Source organism: Aspergillus aculeatus (genome assembly GCF_001890905.1).
Source record: "Aspergillus aculeatus ATCC 16872 unplaced genomic scaffold ASPACscaffold_4, whole genome shotgun sequence".
In the NCBI taxonomy this organism is placed as follows: domain Eukaryota; kingdom Fungi; phylum Ascomycota; class Eurotiomycetes; order Eurotiales; family Aspergillaceae; genus Aspergillus; species Aspergillus aculeatus.
The window spans coordinates 1,309,658-1,333,708 of record NW_017962979.1 but is presented as its reverse complement, the minus strand read 5'-3'; the positions used below and the strand labels follow the sequence as shown (position 1 = coordinate 1,333,708).

General features: G+C 56.1%; 11 protein-coding genes across 11 annotated transcripts; 5 read left to right on the top strand and 6 right to left on the bottom strand.

The window, feature by feature from the left end:
* Positions 1-545: 545 nt before the first annotated feature.
* On the top strand, positions 546-1,749 carry ASPACDRAFT_58621 (alternative oxidase; the record flags this gene model as incomplete). Its single annotated transcript, XM_020203372.1, has 3 exons — positions 546-808; positions 870-1,160; positions 1,239-1,749. 3 exons carry the CDS (start codon positions 546-548, stop codon positions 1,747-1,749), a joined length of 1,065 nt encoding a protein of 354 aa, XP_020058623.1.
* A 737-nt stretch (positions 1,750-2,486) lies between these two features.
* ASPACDRAFT_76658 (uncharacterized protein) lies at positions 2,487-4,822 on the top strand. Its single transcript, XM_020204749.1, has one exon. The coding sequence runs from the start codon at positions 2,783-2,785 to the stop codon at positions 4,334-4,336; it is 1,554 nt and encodes a 517-aa protein (XP_020058622.1). The 5' UTR covers positions 2,487-2,782; the 3' UTR covers positions 4,337-4,822.
* Positions 4,823-5,257: 435 nt separating this feature from the next.
* On the top strand, positions 5,258-6,073 carry ASPACDRAFT_41106 (uncharacterized protein; the record flags this gene model as incomplete). Its single annotated transcript, XM_020200889.1, has 1 exon — positions 5,258-6,073. One exon carries the CDS (start codon positions 5,258-5,260, stop codon positions 6,071-6,073), a length of 816 nt encoding a protein of 271 aa, XP_020058621.1.
* Positions 6,074-6,979: 906 nt separating this feature from the next.
* On the top strand, positions 6,980-10,366 carry ASPACDRAFT_1080 (KAR9 family protein; the record flags this gene model as incomplete). The annotated part of the gene is made up of 2 exons (XM_020195309.1): positions 6,980-7,606; positions 7,781-10,366. Coding segments are annotated over 2 exons (3,213 nt in total), but the record flags the coding sequence as incomplete, so codon positions are not given.
* Positions 10,367-10,676: 310 nt separating this feature from the next.
* Positions 10,677-11,588, bottom strand: ASPACDRAFT_41104 (GNAT family N-acetyltransferase; the record flags this gene model as incomplete). The annotated part of the gene is made up of 3 exons (XM_020200888.1): positions 10,677-10,844; positions 10,940-11,049; positions 11,189-11,588. 3 exons carry the CDS (start codon positions 11,586-11,588, stop codon positions 10,677-10,679), a joined length of 678 nt encoding a protein of 225 aa, XP_020058619.1.
* A 413-nt stretch (positions 11,589-12,001) lies between these two features.
* Positions 12,002-13,552, bottom strand: ASPACDRAFT_1886615 (uncharacterized protein). Its single transcript, XM_020198432.1, has one exon. The coding sequence runs from the start codon at positions 13,492-13,494 to the stop codon at positions 12,049-12,051; it is 1,446 nt and encodes a 481-aa protein (XP_020058618.1). The 5' UTR covers positions 13,495-13,552; the 3' UTR covers positions 12,002-12,048.
* Positions 13,553-13,783: 231 nt separating this feature from the next.
* On the bottom strand, positions 13,784-14,313 carry ASPACDRAFT_41102 (succinate dehydrogenase assembly factor 3; the record flags this gene model as incomplete). The annotated part of the gene is made up of 3 exons (XM_020200887.1): positions 13,784-13,869; positions 13,925-14,024; positions 14,086-14,313. 3 exons carry the CDS (start codon positions 14,311-14,313, stop codon positions 13,784-13,786), a joined length of 414 nt encoding a protein of 137 aa, XP_020058617.1.
* Positions 14,314-14,600: 287 nt separating this feature from the next.
* On the top strand, positions 14,601-15,455 carry ASPACDRAFT_41101 (S-adenosylmethionine-dependent methyltransferase; the record flags this gene model as incomplete). Its single annotated transcript, XM_020200886.1, has 1 exon — positions 14,601-15,455. One exon carries the CDS (start codon positions 14,601-14,603, stop codon positions 15,453-15,455), a length of 855 nt encoding a protein of 284 aa, XP_020058616.1.
* Positions 15,456-15,708: 253 nt separating this feature from the next.
* Positions 15,709-16,670, bottom strand: ASPACDRAFT_76656 (mRNA splicing protein SMD1). Its single transcript, XM_020204748.1, has 3 exons — positions 16,549-16,670; positions 16,437-16,486; positions 15,709-16,230 (listed from the first exon to the last, which is right to left on the bottom strand). Exons 1-3 carry the CDS (start codon positions 16,560-16,562, stop codon positions 15,929-15,931), a joined length of 366 nt encoding a protein of 121 aa, XP_020058615.1. The 5' UTR covers positions 16,563-16,670; the 3' UTR covers positions 15,709-15,928.
* A 245-nt stretch (positions 16,671-16,915) lies between these two features.
* On the bottom strand, positions 16,916-20,191 carry ASPACDRAFT_114999 (uncharacterized protein). Its single transcript, XM_020195863.1, has 3 exons — positions 19,398-20,191; positions 17,502-19,316; positions 16,916-17,429 (listed from the first exon to the last, which is right to left on the bottom strand). Exons 1-3 carry the CDS (start codon positions 19,752-19,754, stop codon positions 16,941-16,943), a joined length of 2,661 nt encoding a protein of 886 aa, XP_020058614.1. The 5' UTR covers positions 19,755-20,191; the 3' UTR covers positions 16,916-16,940.
* A 208-nt stretch (positions 20,192-20,399) lies between these two features.
* ASPACDRAFT_76655 (uncharacterized protein) lies at positions 20,400-23,326 on the bottom strand. Its single transcript, XM_020204747.1, has one exon. It carries the CDS (start codon positions 23,278-23,280, stop codon positions 20,581-20,583), a length of 2,700 nt encoding a protein of 899 aa, XP_020058613.1. The 5' UTR covers positions 23,281-23,326; the 3' UTR covers positions 20,400-20,580.
* Positions 23,327-24,051: the final 725 nt, after the last annotated feature.

Below are 24,051 nucleotides of genomic sequence, written 5' to 3'. Positions count from 1 at the left end.
TCTCAGATGATATCATATCGCATAGGTTACCTACTACAACAGCATAGTCCAACCCAACCCAGTGGCTGAGCAAGTTTGAGAGCATTACTAAACTGTGCGAAGGATGTGGTTCTCTTTTTTTTCTTTGCTTTGCAGTTTTCGACCCGCGTGACTTTTCGCAGGGCGGCCCCTCCGTCGCCGTCCCGCTGCGTGCAATTCCGGGGCGCCACTCCGATTTCTGCCGAGAACAGATTCAGTCAGTCCCCTAGGTAAGGTACTGGACCAGAACCGCCGGGTTGGGGGGAGTCATACTTGGTACGAAGTAGGTTCAGGTACAAGTGAATCTTTCTTTCTGTGTAATTTGAGTTTTTCGAGATATGATATAAATAGGTACCGGTCATGGGGGGGTGTGGCATTTTCAGTACATATTCAAATCAGGATCACTTCGATTTACATACTTCTTTATCACACACTTAAAAGCACTCACTCGAAGGCTTGCTCACACAACAACTACAACAGCACTCCAAACATCAACGCTATCTACAAATCACTGATCGCATACTACGATGAACTCCATGGCAGCTACGGCGCCCCTTAGGGTGGCCATCCCGAAGGCAAGCCTTCGCTTCACCATGCGAAGCAACCCGAGTGTCATCATCATGACCGGCCTCCGGTGTGGGAGCTCGACCCTGGGCAACAACTACTATCAGCAAACGTACAACAAGCGGTTCATCTCGACGACACAGAAGCAGGATAAGATCAAGGAGTTCTTCCCGCCACCGAAGGCTCCCCATGTCAAAGAAGTGGAGACCGCCTGGGTCCATCCAGTGTACGTGCCATTCGATCGTTCATCTTACGAATTGGAGCTAGGATGCTGATTTTTGCCACAGTTACTCGGAAGAGCAGATGAACCAAGTCACGGTTGCGCATCGCGACGCGAAAGATTGGGCCGATTGGATCGCACTCGGTACCGTGCGGGTGCTGCGATGGGGCATGGACTTCGTGACTGGCTACCGCCACCCTCCCGCGGGCAAGGAACACGAAGCCAGATTCCAGATGACCGAGCAAGCGTGGTTGAGACGGTTTGTCTTCCTGGAAAGTGTGGCTGGTGTGCCCGGTATGGTTGGCGGCATGTTACGACACCTGCGAAGCTTGCGGCGCATGAAGAGAGACAATGGATGGTAGGTTCTCCGCCGTTTCTTCCTGCCTGCAAATCATAGATGTATCAAAAACACAAACTAACCACTCTTCTGCAATAGGATCGAAACCCTATTGGAGGAAGCATACAACGAGCGGATGCATCTTCTGACCTTCCTCAAGCTCGCGGAACCGGGCTGGTTCATGCGACTCATGGTGCTCGGCGCCCAGGGAGTCTTCTTCAACGGCTTCTTCCTGTCCTACCTCATGTCGCCGCGCATCTGCCACCGATTCGTGGGGTATCTCGAGGAGGAGGCCGTGATCACGTACACCCGTGCGATCCAAGACATCGAGCACGGCAAGTTGCCCCACTGGGAAAAATTGGAGGCGCCCGAGATCGCAGTGCAGTACTGGAAGATGCCGGAAGGACAGCGGACGATGCGGGACCTGTTGCTCTATGTGCGCGCCGACGAGGCCAAGCACCGGGAGGTGAACCACACCCTAGGCAACCTCGACCACGCGACAGACCCGAACCCGTACGCGGCCAAGTACAAGGATCCATCCAAGCCCCATCCGAACAAGGGCATTGATAATCTCAAGGCCACTGGTTGGGAGCGGGAGGAAGTGATCTAAAAGGAACATCTGGTGTCACGCCGGCTGGACCGGGGCAGTTGTCACCACGGGCTAACTCATCATTCCCTGGAGGAATCTTGTTTCATGTATAGATGGGTGGACGGTGCTGGTTGCTCTCTGCCGGGGGGGGGGGGTTAGTTTTCGATAAGCAGCGGGCCAATGGGCACTGTACTATTATGTTGTAAATAATGGCATCTCTCCTCAGATTTCAATAGACGAATTGACTATGAATCATGTTGCTTCTGACCGAACGGGTTCAACCGAGGCTTGTGCCTGAAAGTGACGTGCAGGGTGCAGCAGAGAAAAATCGACTGAGTAAGAGTAGAGTAAGCCGTAAGGGGGTTCGCGTCAAAAGTACTCAAAAGTCTGGATGCGGGGCTTTTTCAGGCACGGGGACGCTAGACCAGAAAAGGCAAAGTGGCAATCACTCAACCACAGAACCATTCAACAGGAGACAGAGAGGCTTGAATCCGGTGCAATATCCACACGGCGCATGTTCGATGAGCATCAATCATGGGGTAGTAGCCTTGGAAGGCACCAGCCATTCCGGCGTTCCGGTTCCAAATGACCTCAGGGGCTCGCTTGTCCACACGGTGCCCGAAAAGACGGATGCACAAGAAAGAAATGACACTTCTATTAATACCGGTGGTGCACTATCAATGCAGACGTGTGTGATAATCACCCTGGGCTATCGACCCGCTTCCCCTTTTAGTGGAAAAAAAACGCCCCCCCTTTCGAACTTCCCAAATTCAATCTTGCCCCGATGATCGGTTGACCATCTCTAATTAATCACTCAACTCTCGCGTCTCAAACCTACGCCTTGTCCCTATTTTCGATCCTTTCGCGTCATTTCCATCATTCCCCATTACCCGGCGTACACCTGTCCTTTGCTCTTTAGTGTGAGAGGTATAACTCGCCTCATACCGGATCTGTGTCCTCTCGAACGCGCCGCCGTGCCCCCAATACGATCTATCTTTTGCAGACCTGCGAACCGTCACCAGTGAACGAGCCAACAAGGATAACGTGCGCAGCCATGGATGACTCTATCGACCCCGAATCAATCACCCCCCCTGCCCGCGCCGGTTCTCCCTCTCCATCGGTTCCAGCAACGCCGGCCATCTCTTCCTGTCCATCGCCAGACCGGACCTTTTCGTCTCTGTCCTCGCTCTCGGCCTCGTCTGCTACCTCTGCCGATGCCAGGTCATCGATTTCGACCGCCTCCAAGCGACGGGGCTACATTCGCACCCAAGGGGCCGAGTTCGCAGATTCGGCTAAGAACCGAGAGAGTGTGATGAGCCTGGGTAGCATCGCGCATCTGCAATACTACTTTGCGCGGACAGGCTTGCTGGATGGGAAGGGCGGTCAGGCCCGTGCATACAAGAAAAAGAAGAAGGATCCAGAAGAGCTTCCCAGGCTGCTGCTGACCCCCAATGCCCGGTTCATCGAGGAGTTGACGGTGAGCCCTACGGAGGAAGAAAGCATCGATCCCCGCGATTCCGGCTTTGAAGACGATGGGTCCGAGATGGATGAGGACGTCGAGGTGATGCTTCCACCCACCGTGAGCACGTACAGTATCAAGACACACCACATCCCGTCCCCACCGAAACTAAAGGCGCTGCGCAAGGACCTGATGGAGGCGATGGAGAAGGCCGACCGCGCGATCAATTCCCTCGACACCCAGAAGGATCCGCCAGCGGAAATGATTCCGCCCCGCATCAGTTTCTCATCCAACGAACCCGGCGACAGCGAAGATGACTCAACACCACAACCTCCTCCGGAGGCAGTTCCTCAGACATGGCAGGAGATTCAGGGCATGCGTGTCCTGGATGCCGTCACCTTAGCCATTCGGGCCGCGAAGATCTACTACACCGCACATGAGCGTCCTGAGCGACTGGCATCAATCAAGGACAAGCGGGAGATCCGAAAGGAGCTCTTCAGTGTGCTCGAGGTGATGAAGCGATGGGCCGCTCGGAACTTTGCCGACGGGCTTCGCGAGGACGAGCGTACTGCCATTATAGGCTGGATGGGCAACGTACGCGACATGCTGGCACGGGAAGCTCAGCTGGAATCATTTGAAGCCAAAGAGCGAGCTGCATGGATCTGGACGGAAGGTGAGTGGACAGGCAAAGAGCGGGACCGGGAGACGTTGTTCCTGCGTAGCCTGATCGGCGCCGACGCGCAGCTGCCCGCATGGACCGCTCCGGAGGATAACTCACCGCCGCCTGCCATGCTGGAGCGTCTGCGCGACGGCCGAGACCTGGTGCGGGCCCATAATTTCGCAATCAAAAATTCGAAGCGGCCGGTCTTCGACATCAAGACGTACCATCAGGATGTCGGGAAGCCATATCGCATGGCAGAGAACCTGCGATTCTGGATTAAGGCAGCTGAGCTACGATGGGAAACCAAGCTGGAGATCGATGTGATGGGGGTGGTACAGGGCAATAGCGACGAGGCTTGGAAGCAGTTCGACACCGCTCTGCTGTCCTGGTGTAGGGTAGTCCGTGAAGAGCTGGTGCGGGATTGGCGGGAGCGGCGAGCTTCGGCTGCCAGCCTTCCTAGTGACGATCTGGTGATCCGTCCTTTGTGATAGGAGGTGCTCGGTCGTCAATTGTGATCGATCATGGTCACGAATAGGAAGAGGGGGGCTTGTTTTTTTGGGGGGGGGATTAAAGGAAAGGGGAGAAGGGGAAGCCGAAAGAAAGAGGAGGGGAATTGGGGAAGGGGAAGACCGACGGGATGGTCGGTGGGTTCGTTCTTGCGCTTATTTTGCTGTCCGCTCTGGCCACATTGATACCCCTTGCTTGTCTGAGCTCAGTCAGGTTGGAAATAATTGTGTTTTACATTTCACCCCTCTGTCGCGATATGCTTGATCTTGCTTGTATCTCGGACGGGAGACACTCCCCTTCATTGTAACTATACGACTTTTGGCGCGGGAATATGGGCTACACTCCGTCTCTCAGGCGAATGTCGGACAGGTCGCCGATATCCCTGTGCTGAAGGGGGGTGCCCAATCCGGTGTCAGATTATACTTTCTTGTATCATTCTCAATACATAATCTTTGCTTACGAAGATTCAAACCTCGCTCACATCGATTGACAATTTGGCTGCCCTCGGGGGCTAGTCTAGCGGTCGGAGGTTGGAGTAAGATACGGTGAAGGGCTGGGTCGCGCGGGCTTGTTCCATGGATGCCGGAGGATTTACCAAACTTTGTGTTTATTGGTACACACAAAGTGGAAGCTGCTGAGCTCAATGAAGTATAGGATTACAAAAGTCGTGAACAACATAGTTAATGGGCATAATTGAACAGTGCAGATCAAAGGTATCAAAGTAAAAGATACTAGAGATCAAAGAGCCAAAAAAAAAAGCGCTACTCTTAATTGACCTGGACACATCTCCTCCGCACTATATAATTGACCGCGAGCAGCCTGGTCCTTTCGTCGGTTTCTCATCAACACTCATTACCCTTCTAGCCTTCCAGCAAGATCCTGCTGATAGCCAAAGAAAAAAAATGGCCGTCTCTTTAGAGAAACTGAACAACGAGACAATTATGAACAGCCTAGATAGCTCTGACGTCCGTTGCGGACGCTTTACAGTCTGTGAACGTATTGTGTCTGCAGACATGATGCAGCGGCCGGAGCGGCTCGACTACTCCCGCAAGTCGGCTCGACGTCCGTATACTGCGGCCGCTGAACGGATCGCCCCGGCACCTGGCTCATCACGATCAAGTGGGATTCCAGCCTCCTCAACCTCAAGGCAGGGGAGTCCATTCAGGTCCAGGAAGACTCTTGCACGTTGGCCCTGGCCCGCGCTTTCAAGGAGCTGCGGGTCCGGTTCCCAGTGCTGCAAGCACGTCTATAGCTGCGTCGACGTCTACTCGACGGTGGACCTGTACAGCAGTGAGCAGCAGCAGCAGCAGCAGCAGCAGCAGCAGCCCTCTCAGCCTTCTTCAGAGGTCGATGCGCCTTCTTCTTCACCACAGGATGGGGCCATCACTCTGAAGTGGTGGGTGATTGACCGGCGCCAGAAACCTGTCGACGGGGATGACATAGCTGATGACTGGAACAAGCTTTTTGCAGCATGGAAGTCTGTGATCCCGCGAAATGACTACGATGCGAAGGAGCTTGAGTGGTGTTCGAGCCATGAACCCAGGGAGGATGAAGCTACAAGAAGGGGAAGGCCGCTTGTTGGCTCGGTATCCCAAGGGGATGGGCCAGACGGTTATTTACCCTTGTTGGTCTTGGGGTCGTGTAGACTGTGTGGTAAGGATCATGAGCCCTATGCTAGCGATGCTTCTCAGGCAGCTCAGACTGCGGCTGACGACTAGTTCTTTAGTGGAAGCTTGTGACACTCTGTCAAAACAGGTAGGCGTGGTGTAGTTCCCAGTCGAAAGGCAGAGGATGGAATATACTTTATTCGTTCTTCTGCTTTCAACCTCAATGCTACTTTCAATACAATGGTTTCATAATAAGTTGAAGCACGTTCAGATATTAACTCTCAAGTACCAAACAGCATAACTACCTAAGCACAGTAGTGACTACGCAGACCGAAAGTAAGGAAGACAGAAAGAAAGGATGCAGATAATCGGCCCTTTGGGGCGGAGGATCAGCCCGGGGCCTGGTCGGGCACAACAATGGAGCCTGAGGCCAGCCGAAGCTACCGTGTAGGGACAGCATGTCTTCTGTTTCAATTTCCCCACACCCTTACAATCAGTACAATCACCCTCTTTTTTTAGTCTGAACCTTTCATACATTCACCATTGATACTGCTGCTGCCCAAATCAATTCCATATTTTCTCAGTATAATGTCACCGGGACGTTCCGGACTGGGTTCTGTTGAGCGCGTTGACAAGTTGAGGATCTCTATTTGGGCCCGACGCATTTAAACCTAGGCTTGTGCTGAAACCGGATAAGGGGAAGGGATAACAGCTATTACTAGGTAGCTACCTGGGTAGCCCGCATACCTAACGCCTACTACTCCTAGTCCACCCGCCGCGTTGGCGCATCCTGAGCCCATCAACCACATTCCTGAACCCACCCTTCATCATTGCTCTACTGCACGACTGCGTTAGTGCGTTAGTCACTCAGTCCTTCACACCCACACATCCTTTCGCAAGTTACCCACACTACCTCAATCAATACCCATACACATACATACATACCCTTTCTTACCTTTTCCTAAATCAAATCAAAACAACATCCGACCGCAGTCGCCTCGTGGATTTTCCCCATCCATGCGTGCCATGTTCACCGGGTCGACTGCAACCACTGCAACCGCAACCACTGCGACCGCCGACCCCCCGGATTCCGGGCTCAACACATCCACCACTACCTCGTCGTCGTCGCCGCAGCTCTTCTCCCCCCCTCCCCCTCCTCCTCCTGCTGTCTCCATTTCCGCTGCAGATGAGTCCTTCACGCGACGAATCAGATCCAAATCCTCTCTGCGCAGTCTCCGCAGCCTGGGAAGCAACAGTACGACGTACGACGACGACCCTGACGACACTCCCGACGCCAACGCCAACGCCGAGAAGACGCTCATTCGCCCATCCATCCTTCGTCGATTGTCCCCCGGCCTCGCCGCCCGCGTCAAGCTCCTCGACGGCAGCAACAGCAGCAGCAAGAACAACAGCCCGTCTCGAGTGGGCGCTGTGGGCCGCATCCCCGAGGAACACATTAAGGAGTTGGACAGCTTGCACCAGGACTTATCGATAAGGATTCAAAAAAAGGGTCGTACGTGGAATGGTCTGCACCGGGCCCACAAAGAAAGGAAACAACAACAACAACAGTCCCTTTTACAGCAGCAGCAGCAGCAGCAGCAGCAACAATCGTGCGATTTAAATCACTTGGAGGTCCCCGACCCAGTGCTCCCGGAAGAGCTACTAGCGGATGAGCTCTACGCAGACGAAGCTTGGGAACCTTCGGAGCAAGTCTCAGAACAGCACGTGCTTACCTCGGTTCTACAACCCGACTTACATTCGCTGTTGATCGCTTCGGTTCCAGAAGAGCTTTCTCAAAAAGGGGACTCTTTGAAAGAGTGTGGAGCGGAAGTAAGGGCAGACACGGAGGCAGAAGCAGAAGCCGAAGCAGTGCCGGAAGCCAAAGTCGCAGCTGAAGCAAAACAAGAAGAAGAAGACGAAGTGCAGCAGGACAAGGGAGCGATCGAAGAGCCACTACTCGACATGGCTGTCCTTGAACGATCTCGTCTGCCACTCCGCCCCGGATCAACGAATGGAATGCCGTCCACGAACCCGACCGACTTCGAAAAGTACCTCAAAAGCACCAGCGACAATGAATCCGCCCCCCCTCCCCCGCCGCCGAAAGATTCTCCCCGCCCCCTCTCAATCTCATCCGCGAATTCGCAGTCCTACTTCAACCCGCTCGGGCTACAACGCTCAGAATCTATATACTCGTTCTCAAGGGCTTCCTTTAGCAATCAGCTTTCGCAACTCACGTCCATCTCCCTTCCCCAACCATCCTTACTCGAGGCTGGTATCGCCTCCATTCCAACCGCCGCCGCCGCCGTAAGGGCCCTCACGGGAGCTGCGGACCAGATTCAAATATGGATCAAAAAGGCATCGGGTGTCTTGAGCGGGCTGGATGCCGAGGACGACGTCGAATGGGCAGCTGCCGGCGGGCGAGAAGGGTTGGATGGGGTTGACGGAGCGATCACCCGGTTTGAGAGTCTGATCAACGTTTACGTCAAGGCTATCGAGGACGTGCAGATGCGCGACGATATAGAGAACGTCTCCACTGATCAATTGAACTTGATTGTTGTACAGATGGACGGGATCATTCATAGCTGGTCGCAAATCAAGGATCGACTGAAGGGAGTCAAAGAACAAGTGGAGCTGGCGATGGAATGGGAGGAACTATGGAGCAATGTCTTAGGCGATGTTGGAGTGGAGGTGGAGAATCTCGGTCGGCTCATCTTCGAGATGGAAGAAAAGCGACACTGGACCATGGCGGGTGAACAAGATTCCAGTGCTACGGGACTCGACATCAATGAGCTGGAGACCATCGTCGAGGAAACGCCAGCAGGTGGCCGCATGTCGACCAGCAAGCGGTTCAGTCTGGAGCCTCTTTTCACGGCACCGACCTTGGATATGCCTATCATACAGACGCCGCATGACGACTCCAGCCACTCCAACTTGATCGCCTTGTTTGCCAGGATCCAACCGCTACGGGCATCGCTCGATTTCCTCCCCATGCGACTGTCCATGTTCCAGTCGCGGGCGGTGCGAATATTCCCCAGCGCCTGCCAGGAGCTCGAGGATCGACGCAGTCAGCTTGAGAAGGCCTACAAAGGGCTGGAAGCTGATGCAGAGGCCTTGCGGGACGAGCTCAGCGAGGACCGGTGGATCCTTGTGTTCCGCAATGCGGGAAACCAAGCGCAGAAGATGTTCGAATCGGTCGAGAGGAGCATTGGGAAGCTTCAGGAAGCCATCGAGATCAGCGCTCAGGTGCACAACCCAGCCCAATTCACGAAACGGGTCGAAAGTTACGACGCTAAGAAACAGCATTACGTTGCTGCGATTGAGCGGGTGGTGTCGATCATCCAGAAGGGTGTGAATGACCGTCTTACGGTCAACGGAGAGACTCTACGACTGTTGTCAGACATGACATCGCGGGTCGATGCTCTGAAGGCCAGCATCCGGGTAATGGATGCATCCTTGGAGGATATCAGCTTCACACGGTCTCAACACCTGCGCGACTCGATCTCGAGTATCCTCACCATGGATAGCCCATTGACCGGGAGTGTCCCGGAGACTCCCGGTAGCTCCCCAGCTTCATCGGTGATCATGACCCCGGCGAATGCATTAAAGCGATCCACCACGCCGGTCAACAACTCCAGCCGTCGTGGTAGCTCTGTCAGTTCGGTGGCACGCACGACCATGTCGAAGGTGCGACGATATTCTGGCTTGCCGCAAGTCACATCCACCTTAACGGCGAAGAAATCGGCGATTCCCAAGGCGTCGCTCGGGGTGACCTCGCCTACGAAGCACGTGGCTGCTACGCCAACGCCAGCGGCGCGCAAGCCGGTACCTCGTACCCCAGCTCTGCCGCCAGCGTTGGCCAATCGGCCGCGGTGGACCACCAGCACCAACACCAACGACTTGGACAAATACAAGTCTAATTCGCTCCATACACCTTTCCGCAAATCGTCCGCCCAGGGTCGCACGTCGCGCCCTTCCTCCACACTCCCCATGACCCCGTACCGCCGCGATATGTCAGTGTCACCGGCGCCGATGAGCGCGCGGTCGGTCAGTCGGGTGTCCAGCCGTCTGGCGTCGCGCAGCCCGTCGCGAGTGGCGTCTCCCACCCCGAACCGATCCCTTCTGGATCCTCCTCCTTACAGCAAGCTGCGCCGACCCGATGGGTTGGCCACTGCGCCCCGCAGCCGACAGAGCTTCGCGGGGCTTTCCTTCAGCCGCAGTGTTTCGCAAGATCACAGCCGCGCACTGGCGAGTCCGACCAAAGCGCCTCCGACGCCACGGCCGGAAACGTCCCTCGGACATGCGAGCAACCGTCGCATCAGCTTGATTCCCTTGCCCAAAGGCCGGACCGGCAAGGACAATGCGCCTAACACGCGCAGCAAGCTGGGTGAGCGACCTCCCTGGCGGGGCTAGTCGCGTCACATCTTCCGGGTAATTGCTTTTTTTTCCATCGTTGTCATGTAATTCAACTGGAGCATTGCGATTGGGGGTTTTTGTATGGTGATATAGCCGATTTTGCGTGTCTTTGCAGATTGATATCCCCCTCAAGCATTTTTTTCAGCGGTGTATGTATGGCATTGATCATTTATGGTGGTGTGGTTTTAGGCAAGTAATCATCTATATTTATCGTATCTATCACAGGCCAAGTGGAACAAGGATATTTACATGTTGCTTCCCGTGTTGCCCAGTGGGGTATATGTGCAGTGAGAGAAGTCCTTTAAACCAGATCCCGGCCAATGATCAACGCATCGACCAATTCCTCGCTGTTAGCCAGGCGCGCGGCGCGGGGCACGCGGCCGATGACCTGGAAGCCCAGCTTCTCCCAGATCTTGACGGAGGCGGTGTTGTTGGCGAAGACGAGGTTGAAGACGGAGTATTTGTAGCCCTGTCGTCGTCGTCAGCATCGTCAGTTTGGTTAGCCCAGCCGCACCCTTCACCCTCATCAACCCCGAAGAAAGCAAAAGAGAGGAAGGAACATACCAACACCGGCGCAACCTCCAAATAAGTCCGGCCCATCACCATCCCCACGCCGCGCCCTCGAGCCGCCGGAGTCGTAAAGAACCCGGCGTTACAGACATGCGAGCACCGACCTGTCCAGTGTCACCAAGTTAGCATCAGCCTAAGCATTCACATTTCCCCCAGGCCCCCCAAAGTTTGATTTCACCTCCCCGCATCCCCCCCCTCTCCCCCCTTCTTTCTTTTAAGGAATGTGGGTGGAAAAATATATACCCGGATAATTCGGCTTCACATAAAACGTCCCCAAACACACGCGCTCCCAATCCCGGCCCTCCACCAGGCCCCGGCCTTCCCCTTCGCCTTGCCCATCAGTGTCCTCGTCAACCAACGCAACGACCGCAAACGTGCCGAACCAATAATTCCGGTAGTGCTCCAGCGTCATCGGCTCCTCCATCGGGTACGTGCTGCCGCGGACGATCTCGGCGCTGAATTCCTTATGCAGGTACGCTATCAGCGAATCGGGGACGGTGGACGGCCCCCCCGCGATGGGGTACAGGGTGACGGGCGTGGCGTCTTTGAGGATGGCCTTTTTGGGGGTCAGGGTGGGCGCGGCGGTTTTCGCGGCGGTCGGCGCGGGGAGGGTGGTGAGGGGGTCTTCGAGGAGGGCGGGCATTTTTCTTTTCGTTTCGGTTGCTTGGCTTGTGGGAGATTGGTTTGGGGAGGAGAAGGGTTGATGGTAAGGACTGGCTTGAGGATGAGGATGGGAAGGAGGGGGGTTATAGTTGGTCAAGTGCTCGGTTGAGGGGAAGGTATGAGTGGAAAAGAAGGCCGATGTCAATCGGAGGGCGCGGCGCATGCGCGGGGAAGGGGAAGGGGAAATTTATTTTTTGGGGGCAGCGGGCAGGTTTCCCGATAACCGGGTGGCGATAAGATAGGGATCTAGGGGGAAATTTCACTTTGTGGTTCACTGGTTGCTAACGGTTGGACTAAAGTGGTGGGTTGGTGGGTGGGGCTGGGCTGGGCTGGGCTGGGTCGGCGCGGGATGCCGAGGATCTATCTTTACTGTCGAATAATATGGTACTCGTAGAATGTAGAATGTGGAATGTAGATTGTAGATGATAGATGGTAGAACATCACTCAAGATCCTGCCATTGAACGATCTCGAGTCCTTCATCAGAATCTTCATCTTCGTCTGGTTCTTCGGGCTGTGGTGGTGGTGGTGGTGGTGGTGGTGGTGGTGGGGTTTGTTCATGTGTAGGAACTGTCTCTGGCTCTGGTGGTGCTGTAGTTAGGATGGTTGTTTCTTCCTTCTGCTGCTCGATCTGCTTGCGCTTCTTGCTCTTGCTCTTGCTCTTCTTCTTACTCTTCTTCTTACTCTTCTTCTTCCCTCGCTTGCTCTTCGCCGTCTCGCTCGTCTGCGGAGCATCCCCAATATCCCCTCCAGCCTTGCCCTCAGCCCACGTCCGCAACAGCTCCGGATTCCGCAAGCACCATACCACCACCTCCCTGGCGGCCACACACTCTGCCCACCCGTCACATGTGCCCTTCTTCCTCTGCTTGCCTTTCTTGCTTGTAGCAGCAGCAGCAGCTCCCTCCTCCTCCTTCTCCTCCTCCTGCCGCTTACCCCACCCCAACACCTCCGCACACAGCTCCCCCAACCCCCACACCCTCCGTATCGACACCGTCGACCTTTCCAGAAAAACCGCCTCCGCCGTCAGGATCCCCGCATCCACCACCCGCTCGTGCACCATCCTTAGCAGCTGCAGCCCGCGCTGCAGCCCATAGCCCACGAGGACCGTGTCCGCGTCGACGACCCGCCACAGTGCCATTCGCGCTGCGTCGGCATCAGCCACAGTTGCACGGGTGCTCTTGTCGGTGCATGTTGCTGTTGCTGTCACTGTCGCGGTCCCGTCGGTCTGCATCCCCTCAGCTGCAAAACCAACAGCCAGATGCAGGAGCGCTTCACTACTCAAAAAGTCTGTGGCGGTTAGATGTGTCAAACCCGTTGCCTGTGGGTCGGTCTCGCAGGTCAGAACGATGGCTCTGCGTTTGGGCTGCGTGGGGTTTGCCGGTGGGGTGGGCTGGTAGTCCCTTCCGGGGGTCTGTGATGCTGTGGGGTAGTTCTGGGCTTGCAGGCGGGTTCGGGGGTGGCATCGGGAGAGCAGGTATTTGTATAGCAGGTCTTGTTCGAGGGGGTGGAGGGTGGAGGGGTGGTGTATAGTTTTGGGGAGTTTTAGGGAAGGTGTTGGGGTTGGTGGTGGGTTTGCTTGTTGCTTGGGGTGGGCATTGATGGACTGCTGCTGCGGAGTGGGTTTCGGTGTAGGGCTGGTTGTAGTTGTACTTGTAGTTGTAGCTTGAGGCTTTGCGAGGACAGCTGCCTTTCGTTGATGGACCTGTTGGTGTTGCTGCACGGCGTGCTTATCGCAGAACTCTTTGGAGCATATCGGGCACGCGACAGGATGATGGGCCCGGGCTTGCTGGTGGTTGCTCAACGCCTCGGCCGTCTTGAAGCTCTTCTTCTTGCAGCAGACGCATTTGAATCTGGGTGGGGAGGTTGCTGCTGCTGGTTTGGTTGTCATTGTGAGTCCAACTCGGTTAGAGTCTGGAAAGTATGAAATGCGGAGGATGAAAGGGCTGCGAGGCTCTCGCCCTTTTAACTACCCCGCAGCTTGCTTACACATGCTATCTTCTATAACTACCGAGTACTTACGATCAGGCAGCATCACAGATACAGTCTGCAAGGATCATCCATTATCCTTCCAGCGTACATTCTTCGTTGGTTAGTCTATATACAGTATATCTCACAATCTTACAATCTTATTCGTCCCTAGACATTCCCACACTGTGGCGCATCGAACGCAACCTCGATTATTCCTTGCCATGCCCGCCCTCGCCCTCGCCCTCCTCATTCTTGATGGCCTGCATCAATTCGTACAGCTGGCCAATCTGCTGGTCTACTCGGATTAGCCCGCATCACTAGAACCCCTCTGGCAGAAAGACAGAACCCACCACTCATCTTATCCAACTTGCCCTTATCGAGCTTCTCCCCAATCCAGGCATCGCCCTCCAGCTTCTGCGCGTATAATTGCCACTCCGTCAAGAAGCCGATCTAGACCCTGCGTTAGCTTCGGGGCAGCTCCTCCACCACAACAATATATGGGGCGACATACGATATGCAACGGGTTCTCCACGTTGCGATGCGCACGGAACTCGCTCTGGACGTACGAGTCGCCCAGCAGGCGCATCTGGGGGTCGAGCTTCTTGCGGTGCACGCGGAGAATGCGGCGGTAGAGGGGGATGGGGGGGAGGAGGGCGAGGGCCTCGGTGAGGCTGGACTTGGAGCCGATGGAGGCCGGGGTCGCCAGGAGGCGGGCTGTGGGATGGAAAGGCAGGCGCATTGTTACTGATGAATATTCTCAACCGACTCAATAATGATGGAGTCGAAGCAACTGCCCGGGCTGCCATCCGGATGGGACCGAATCGTTTACTGCCGCGGTAAATCCCAAGGCGGGGAGAGGTCTCGACCAATCGCATGGCGAAGATTTCTCCAGGTCTCCCTCCGCAGCGTTTTGATATCGATTTCGGTCTTTATCGGTACCAACCAGCCAGCCAGCCATCACCATTACTACAACAATTGCACAAACCCAACCCTCCTCACCATCACGCCCACCGGGCTCCCCACACAATGCTACCCACCCCCTGCACCGCGCACGTCCCCTTCGACACGATCTACGAACCTGCCGAAGACAGCTACCTCTTCCTGGACACGCTCTCCTCCGCCCCTGAAACCGCCTGGCTCACCCAACATTTCCCGGCCACTACCCCAAGCCCAACAGTCCTCGAAGTAGGCTCCGGCTCCGGCGTCGTCCTCGCGTTCTTGGTCGCGAACAGCCCCACGATACTCGGCCGCGCCGACGTGCTCTCGCTAGCCACGGACCTCAACCGCACCGCCTGCCTCGCGACCCGCGAGACCGTCGTCAAAGCCATTGCGGCGCAGCAGAACACAAACACAAGCCCCAACCCAAACAGCGCAGCCACCCCGTCTTCCCCCGCCCAAGAGGAGCAAGAGAAGTCCTCCGCCGTGACATCCGCCCACCTCTCCACCCTCCAATCCAACCTCGCCTCCAGTTTCAAGGCCGGCAGCATCGACATCCTCCTCTTCAACCCGCCCTACGTCCCCACCGACGCCGTCCCGCGCGCCCCGACCGCCACTGACTTTGTGACGGCCGGATCGCGCAGCGAGCAGTTCGAGCGCGAATCCTACCTCCTCTCCTTAACATATGCCGGCGGCAAGGACGGGATGGAGATCACGGAGCGGCTGCTGGCGGATCTGCCGCGGGTGTTGAGTCCCCGCGGGGTGGGGTATGTGTTGCTGTGTGCGCAGAATCGGCCGCGCGAGGTGGTGGAGCGGATCCGGGGGTGGAGGGATGGTTTGGATGGGGCGACGAAGTGGTCCGCGGAGATTGCTGGGTTCAGTGGGGTGAAGGCGGGGTGGGAGAAGTTGGTTATAATGCGGGTTTGGCGGGAATTTCTGGAATGATTTCTGTGGGGAGGGGTAGACTGTGTGTATATATATATATGGGTTTGGGGCCGGGGGGGGGGGGGGGAGGTGGATAGATAATGATTTATGATTATTCAGGAATGATGGCATGGTTTGATAGAGGGTTCTGCTCTGCTCTTTCTTGACACTGACACTTAATCTTCAGGGATTGTGTTTGAATTTCGAACTACCACAAACTACACAACCCAATACACTGAGCAGCAAGAACGAGATAGATCCGAAAAAAAACGAACTCCATATTTTCCCATGACGACGATGATGATGATGACTTTCAAGATAGAGAGAAAAAAAAACCTAGCAAACAAATGAACGCAATAGATCACCCTCCACCAATAGCAAGTAGGGTATCCCATCCCTCACCACCGCACTTCCTCTCCTCACCCCATCCACCCATCAACACACCCCAACTTCAATCCCACAAGCCCGAAAAAAGGACATCCTGGAAAAGAAATCTAGAACCCCCGTCCCCGACCCCTCCCGCGCCCGCGTCCCCGACCCCGGGGCCCACCTCTTCCCCCCCTACCCCCACGATCCGCCTCCTTGCGCGCCTTGTTCTTGGGCTTGGGCGTGTCGTCGATCAGCAGCGTGTCGAGCGGCAGGCTGTCCGGCAGGATGTAGTAGCGGATGGTGGAGCCGCGGATGTTGATGGTGTCGAGGCCGATGGGATCGCGGCCCTTGGGGGTCATCTTGACGGTGCGCAGGCTGGTGTTCATCTGCGGGGAGACGGAGGTGATGGTGCCGTGGAGGATGGTTCCTTTTCACCCACCGGGGAGTTTGTGTTAGCTGAGGTTCTCTAGGGGGAGGGCGTTGGGGTTGGGGTTGGGGTTGAGCTGAGCTTGAACTTGGGATGTGGGATTGGGATTGGAATTGGGATTGGGGTTCGTGAGCGTGGATGCTGTGTATGAAGTGTACTGCATGCAACCACGTCGCGTAGGAAGACGCTAGACAGCGAAGACTCACCATTCTTCAACTCGATCGTCACCGTCTCATTGGCGCATTTCATCAGGAACCTGGACCGGACCGGGGGCTGTTAGTGTTTCTTCCTTTCTCTGGAGGGTGGTAGGCGGCCTACCGGACGAGCTTCATCTTGGCAGCTGGATTAAAGCACAGACTCGAATTCAAGAACGCGAAACTGATACAGACACTGAAAGGAAACTGCTGGTCAATCCTTCCTTCGACCTTCGAACGTTCGCGTGGGTTGGCTGCGGTGATGTCGAGATCGCGGCGGCGCTCAGAGGCTGAGCTTGCTTGACCGCCTTGTCACGTGGGGGAGCTTGGAAGGTGGGTCTAGTCCGCTGTGCAAGCTGAGTCAGATGGCATTTATGCATGCATATCTCTTACTAGACAGGTCTACATCCTACTACATCTTACTCTCAAATCTCAAATCTCATTGCAATCCGAAATCGCTGGGTGGTATCTTAAGACCTAAATCACACCGACGCCTCTGTCCACCCACCCCAAAAATCACAACACCCCGTGTCGTGCCTTGTAAATCGCGATCTTATCATCGTAGAACAAAATCTCCCGCAGTCGGAACGACACCCGCGACCGGTTGAAGTCCACCTCCGAATCCTCGCCGTCCGACGAGCCCCGGTCGTCCGACGACGAGTCCGACAGCGTATGGATCGCGCTGGCCCCGCCGTCCTCGTCCGACTCCTCCTCGTCGTTGGTCTCGGAGCCCGGCCAGTCCTCCCCGCCGGGCACGAACCCCTCGCTGTGGCTGTCGTCCGTGTCGTAGTACTCGCCGCCGGCCTCGCCGTCCTTCCCCTCCAAGATCTCGTAGCATTTGTCCTGGACCCCGACGTAGGTCAGCTCGATCTCCGGCCGGATCGTGACCACGTCGAGAATGAGCATGGCCAGTTCCTTCGGGTCGCGGTGGACGTGGCGGGCGATGTGCGGGATGTGCAGGGCACGGAGCTGGGGCATGTACGGGAGCCTCTGGATGAAGTAGTGCTAATAACAACGGTGTTAGTGGACGACGCTCTTCGTTTTCAGTGAGAAAGCGAAAAGGGGACGCAATCTTACCCAGTCCTTAGCGTGAAGAGCAATGGACAGCTCCTTCAGCCGAGGCATTCGACCACTGCTCATGAACGTAATCATCTGGCGTGTGAACATCCACTTGTACCATCGCACGCTAGCCATCTCCGCGCCCCCCGGCGTGCGCTGGGTGCTGTCCACCAGGATCTTCTGCAGACTCAGGTGGTGATTACGAATCGCGTTTTTGTAGATCGCGTCGATGTTGACGATCGACTCGGACATCGGCGCCTCGTGCAGGAAGAGGGTCTCCAAGGTATTTGGCGCTAGCGTATCCTTGATGAACAGCAGCAGGTACGGCGATACGGCATCCGTATGGAGGTGCTTGAGTCGGAGGGTGTATTCTGGAGCCTCCCCACTCTTCGGCCGTGACGGCGACGGGGAGTACTGGCGCCGCAGAGCCCGCCAGAGCTTCTCGTGATTCTCGCATCGAAGGATCGTCAACGTGGTCAGCTTGCTCCAGTCGAGCGCATGCACTGCCACCGGGATCGACAGTGCAACGCGCTCTAGCTCGAGTGTCTCAAGTTGTAACAGCGGGCGATCGTCTTCGGGCGTCGTTTGTGCCCCCGTGACAGACCCCGATGGCCCGCTGGGGATCGGCGAGGGTCTAGTTTCTGGAGGGGAGGACGCGGGCGGGCTGGCGATGTGCGTGTGTTCCATATTTAGGGCCAGCCCAGTGACACCACCGCTCGGTTGGGGCGGAGAACCCGCTGTCAACGGGGGCCCGTCGTGGACAGGCACGTCACCCGCAGTCTGACTAGTTTCAGGAGGAGGCGTCTCAACAGAATCCTCCTTGGTGGGAGAGACACGGGCCTGTGATTCGGGCCGAGTGTGATGATCTTCAGACCTGCCAAGGACGACCCCCAGTACGCCCCCAGATCGGGGCCAGCCAACGATTCCGTTCGGCGGCGTTGGCTGCTCAGCTTGCCAGCTCCCTGCCGGTTTCAGCCATGCCGCTGGATACGCTTTGGAAGAAATCCCAATACGGAGTTCTTTCAGCCGACCGCGCGATCGCTTGACCAACACGCCCATCTCTTCCAAATACGACGGCTCGTCGATGTCCAACACGCTCAGACTCTTCAATGGTGGAAGGATCGACAGAGAGGGGTATTCGACGTGTCCGTATCGTTGCCACGATGCTGTATTCCCTGTAGATCCCAGAACCGTAGCCGGCGAATGAGGCAAGGTCACCGAGGACGCAGTCGGGCCTGAGGCTACCAGAGACCGCAGGGCATTGTCGGAGTTATCGTGCCAGCGCACCCAAACGCGTTCCAGACGACATTCGTGGCCCGGGCGAGTCGCCAGCGACGCCAGCGCAACCCAGACATCCCGCAAGACTCCCGTGGGCATGTCCCAGACGAAGGTCTCCAGGTTCACCATCCGAGCCACCGCCAGAGCTACCAGCGTCCCCAGCATCTTGCCCGTCTCCTTGGTCACCGCGTATTCCTGCACCCACATCAACGGCCCGTTGCCGACAGAGAACTTGCGGGTATACTGCGCGTAGTAGTTGCCGCGGCGGACTCGCGGTAGTGCGCCCGCCGCATGCTGACTGGGCGGCGCTCCGCTGCACCCGCAATGTGGACACGGCTGTGACGACCGTCGGCCAGGCACCTCGCGGAATATATCCTCCCCGGTCACGAGAGTCGCCAACCCGTACGACAGAGCATCCACGCCAGCCGGATGGTCGGAGGTTGAGAGGGCTTCCGGCCAGACGATGTCGAACCGGGAGTACATCTGCGGAATCGCCAGCGAATGAAGCGCAGAGCAGGTCAATGCAAGGGATGTGAGATCGGTCGTGTGGGTCACCTATGTTGTATCCCAGATCTGATTAGTATGGTTGACGTGTTTGAAGGGGCCGATATCAAGTGACCCGAGCGGGTTACACACCTCTTTCATGATCTCCTGCAGTATATCCATGGGCAAGTCAAGCAGGTTCAAAGGCTTCCTTTCCGACGGATTGGAAGCTGCATGGGGACTAGCACAGCAGGTCACTGCCGTCTTCGCTCCCCCAGTTTTGTGCGGGTTGTTGTGGTTATTGTTATTGGTGTTGTTTTCCGGAGACGCGCCAGCAGCTTGCGGCTGCTGGGGACTCGCATTCCCCGCATTCACAGATTCCTTCATCTGAGACTCATACGCGCTGGAGGTTGTGCTGGCACTCGAGACAAATTCCTCCTCTTCATCTGAGATACCATCGAGATCGGAGCTGACGCGAGAGCTTAGATTCAAGCTGCTGGGTCCCGCCATGGTGGCGGTTTTTGGTTGAAAGTGGACTGTCTGACAACTCTGTCCGTGGAGAGTGAGCGGTGAGGGGTTCAGGACATGCCAGTCACCTCCGACCACAACAAGAGTCCGCTCAATGAATTCCAGAGGTCCTACCCGTCAAATAAAGCAGTTGTCACAAGTAGAAGGCCGGGGGGCGGGGAAGGGGAACAATATAGTCAGGAGATGATGAGAGATGAGCTGGTGGTGAACTGCGGAACTGACGGGACAGGATCCGGGGTAGACGAAGGCAAAGATGGGGACTGGGTGGGAACACAGCCAGAAAGAACAGCTGAACCAGATCAAGCGAGCCCAACCCGTGCCGCAATTTGAAACAAGACTGCCAATCATCGACTGGTTGTCAACTGTGCTTTGCTCAGGACCGGCATGCATGTACGGAGTAGTAGATGAAGATGGAGTAGTGAAGGAGGAAGATCAGCTTTCAGCCTGTCCACTTGGCGTCAGCCATGCAGTAAGTCAGTTGAGTCTAACCAAAGCAGTCTAACTCAAAGTTAAGATAGTCAAGATGGTTAAGAAAGCTGCCGTGGTCTGAGCGCTGCATGCCTATCCTATCCAGGTCTAGTGCCGTTTCCCACCCCCGTATCTTATCGTATCCAGCAGCTCCCCATCGTCACCACTTCTTTCAGAGGTATACAGATTCTCTTCGTATCATGAACTATGCTTTGAACACTAAATCCATCAGAGGTTGACTGATACAGCTGATCGGAAAGAAACACAAGACATTCACTAGACCCTCCCACTATACCGACTTTTGAGATAAGAACGACCATCTCCAGCCCTACCTACATTCTTATTTACTGTTCGCATCCCCCGCATATAACACATCACAAACCCGACCAACGAAGCCCTCAAGCCCGGTCCCAGAAGAAGAGCTCGACCCCTGAGTGGAAGCCAAGCCCGTGGACGCTGCAGGCATCAGAAGCACCCGCGACCCGATCTCCACCCATTCAACCGAGGAGACGAAAAGGAATGTGATCTTGATCTCACCGGCCTCGGAGCTACCCGAGGACTTGATCACCTCGTGCACACCATGCTCCCGCCCACGTTCCGGATCAGGGCTATCCCCATCGAAGCTGAAGAACTCCGGCTCCGTCGGGGATGGGGGGCGCGAAATCACCTCATCTTCCGCGAGCGCCATGCAGGTCAGCCGCACTGTCGAGCGGACATTGGCGACGTAGACCGTCGCATGGCCACCCAACAGCACAGGTGGGGACAACGCAGATGCAAATTCGCTAGCCGCAAAACTGGCCACGAAACCGGTGTGGAACTTGCGCGGGGCAGGAGCTGAGTCAGGCGGGATCTTGATCAACACGGACCCTTTGCGGATTTTCCCGAGTTGGGGTCGTTCCCCGTCCGTTGAGAGTGGCCAGGGCTCGATCCCGATGGTCCCTACTTGATCCCGGGTTAGGCTCTGCACCGGCAGCCGTAGGTTGCGGACACTGACGGCCCGCACGCGCTGCCAGCTTGCCTGCGCCGCAAGAGGGGTCTTCCCGGGAAGAGAGCCATGAGGGAACGAACTCGAAAAGTCCCCGGATGGCGGCCTACTCCGGGAGGAACTCGAGGAAAGCTGTGTGTCCGAGCGTCTATCCGTCCGGTCTTTGGGGGGAGAAGTGCCGGATCCATGCTCCGTAGCAGTATTGTATAAGACAGGCCCAATGACTAGCTCATCACCGGCCGAGATAGCTCCATACCGGACTAGCCCGCAAAGAACAATGCCGTGCGTCTCGTTCTGTCGCTCCTCACCGGACAGAGAATGGACCTTTGACAGTGGGATGGCAAAGACCTCGTCAACGTCAAAAATCGTCTCAAACGCCACTGGAGAGGCGAGAGCCTTTGGTAAAGAAACGTCTCTCAAAGGCGGCCGTGCGGGTATTGGGAGATAACGAAGCAGAGCATGCAGCTTCGCTATCCCCGAGCCGTCCACAGCACTTGTAAGAACAATAGGTACGGTAGACTGCCAACTCTGTGTCGAAGCGACCAGATTTTTCACTTCACCTGCGTCCTTGACCCCAACATGTTGCAAGTCTCCAGCAGGGGCCGCTGATACAGACAACATCGAAGGCTTTCTGCCGGACGACTTCAGGACCGAGAGGATCTGCGCGAGGTTGTTTTTCAGGCCGGTGCGGGACGCGACGTCCAATTTAGTAATCACGATCACCGTAGGAAGCCCGAGCTTGGCACAAAGCTCCAGGTGCGACAGGGCCTGCGATAATTCAGTAGACTGCTCAGACGAACCGTGGGCAATATCCGCCACTGAATCATCGTCACTTGTAGCCGGGACACAGAGGATAACATAATGCGGAGCCCAGCTGATGATACCCCTGAAGGTCGACTTCAAATACCGGACCGAGCCTGGAAGATCAGACACGAAAGCGAGTCGGCCGCCCTCCGACGCGGCATGGATGTCATCCCATGCGGCGATATTGCCAGAAGCGTAGTTGATCACATTGATGGTATCGGAGCTAGACTCATTAGAGGCGTATCCAATCAGCTCATGGGCAACAGAGCTGGTGATCCCTGATGATATTTCGTGCCGATGCTTCAGTAACCCCAGTCGACTGGCCCCTCGACCATTGTCGAGCACAGACGAGGTCAACGTGCCCAGAAGTGAAGATTTGCCGGCTGCGCTGGGGCCCGAGATAGAGACGCGGATCTGCTCTGTCTTGGAAGAGTCGTCTAGCGAAGGCCGTCTCTTGGGGGCACTCGTCGGAGACCCGTCCTCCCCTGCGCCTGACTTCGGAGACTTGACCCGGTAAAATTCCCAATCAGGACTCACGAGAGCCTCGGCCACCCAGAGGCTATCCGTATGAACTTTGCCGATATCGGCATTCACGCTGCAGGAGTCTTCGACCCACTCGCACTTGCCAACAATGACCCTACGCAGAATCTCGACCTTGCAGCCAAGGCTGGCCGCCATGACCTGCAGAGTGGACAAACTTTCTTCCAGCTCATCCACGGTGAGTCCGACAAAGGTCCCGTCGTCGGCAACCCCTATCTCATACAGAGCTCCCTGACTCTCCTCGAGACCCGGGAGCAACCTAGCTGGCTTTTGCGGTGGCCCCAGCTGAGGAGCTGCGTCAGGGAGCACGGGCAGGACCAGGTTGGCAGTCGTAGATGAGTGGAATGGTGACGACTGCTGCAGGCGCCAGAGTAACTGCGTAGTCAGGTGCTGCAGTCTCTGTTGACGACTCTCCGTGGAGCGAGCCTGCGGCGGTCTGGCAGCTGATTCGGAGCTGGAGGGCGTCGGGCTTGCGTTGGAGAGGCTCGCTCGGAAATGATATGAACCCCCCACCAGGTGGCCCGTGGACATGGCGACAAACGGACGACGGGGACGCAGCAGCAAATGCAACTTATACTCGGTAGGACCCTCTTGTGGTTCCGGTTCCAGCTTTGCAATGCCATAATCAGAAAGCAGGTCAGGGTCGGCCCGGTCCAGCGTCGTGCTGGATCGGGTCCGAGGCACCACGCGGTTGCTGGTAGCCGCTGCCATCTGGGGTGTTGAGGAGCCTGATGTCGACCACGGCGAAGAGACCCTTGGAGGGTCGGGGTCATAGGTGAATACTGATGCCATTATGAATGGTGGTCTAGTAGAATTCAGTGGCAAGATAGTCGGAGTAATGTCGATAAAGTGTGGATGTGGACAGCAGTCAGCACGAATTGTATAATGCTAGCAGAGCCTCTAGCAGAGTCGCTTCACTGCAGGTTCCTATATTCGACGCGCTTTGGTATAGCCTAATGTACGTAGTCCTTCGCAATGACCATAGATCGATACTGTAACAAGCATCTTGGGAGGGAATACAATAGCTAGAGACAACAGACTAGGCACTAGTTGGCCAAAGGGACGTGTGAGAAATGCGTTTTCTGAATCGAATTGCAGGAGATATGTAAACGAAGAAACAACCGGGCTGATCAAGGGAGACAGACCATCTTCGATGCGAGTGTGACGTGGGTTGAGTGAGTCATGCGTCCTGGGAATTCAGGCATCGGGAGAGCTGCGGTCCTTACGACATCGACTTGGTCAGGTGACTTCGATGTAGAAGTCAGCCACGTGTCAACCTTAGTGCCTCAGGCTCAGATTCCCTGCTAGCCTCCAGGCCAACAAACACATGGTTGGGCTGCCAGGGGCTAGTGTAGTAAGACTAGTTAGCTGCTTTTCTGTTTGTTTCAGGTAGAGATAGCAAATATCAATAGTCTTCGATCCAAGGAAGCCCGACAACGTTAGTGCTTATCCCAGTCGTCGTCTTCTTGATCGGCAATGCTT

Coding starts and splice junctions, on each gene's coding strand:
- ASPACDRAFT_1886615 (XM_020198432.1), bottom strand. CDS start 13,494: ATGACAACCAAACCAGCAGCAGCAACCTCCCCACCCAGATTCAAATGC.
- ASPACDRAFT_76656 (XM_020204748.1), bottom strand. Junction 16,231..16,436: donor GACGATCGAGTTGAAGAATG/GTGAGTCTTCGC, acceptor GTGGGTGAAAAG/GAACCATCCTCCACGGCACC.
- ASPACDRAFT_114999 (XM_020195863.1), bottom strand. CDS start 19,754: ATGGCGGGACCCAGCAGCTTGAATCTAAGCTCTCGCGTCAGCTCCGAT. Junction 19,317..19,397: donor TGCAGGAGATCATGAAAGAG/GTGTGTAACCCG, acceptor GATACAACATAG/GTGACCCACACGACCGATCT. Junction 17,430..17,501: donor CTCTTCACGCTAAGGACTGG/GTAAGATTGCGT, acceptor CGTTGTTATTAG/CACTACTTCATCCAGAGGCT.
- ASPACDRAFT_76655 (XM_020204747.1), bottom strand. CDS start 23,280: ATGGCAGCGGCTACCAGCAACCGCGTGGTGCCTCGGACCCGATCCAGC.
- ASPACDRAFT_76658 (XM_020204749.1), top strand. CDS start 2,783: ATGGATGACTCTATCGACCCCGAATCAATCACCCCCCCTGCCCGCGCC.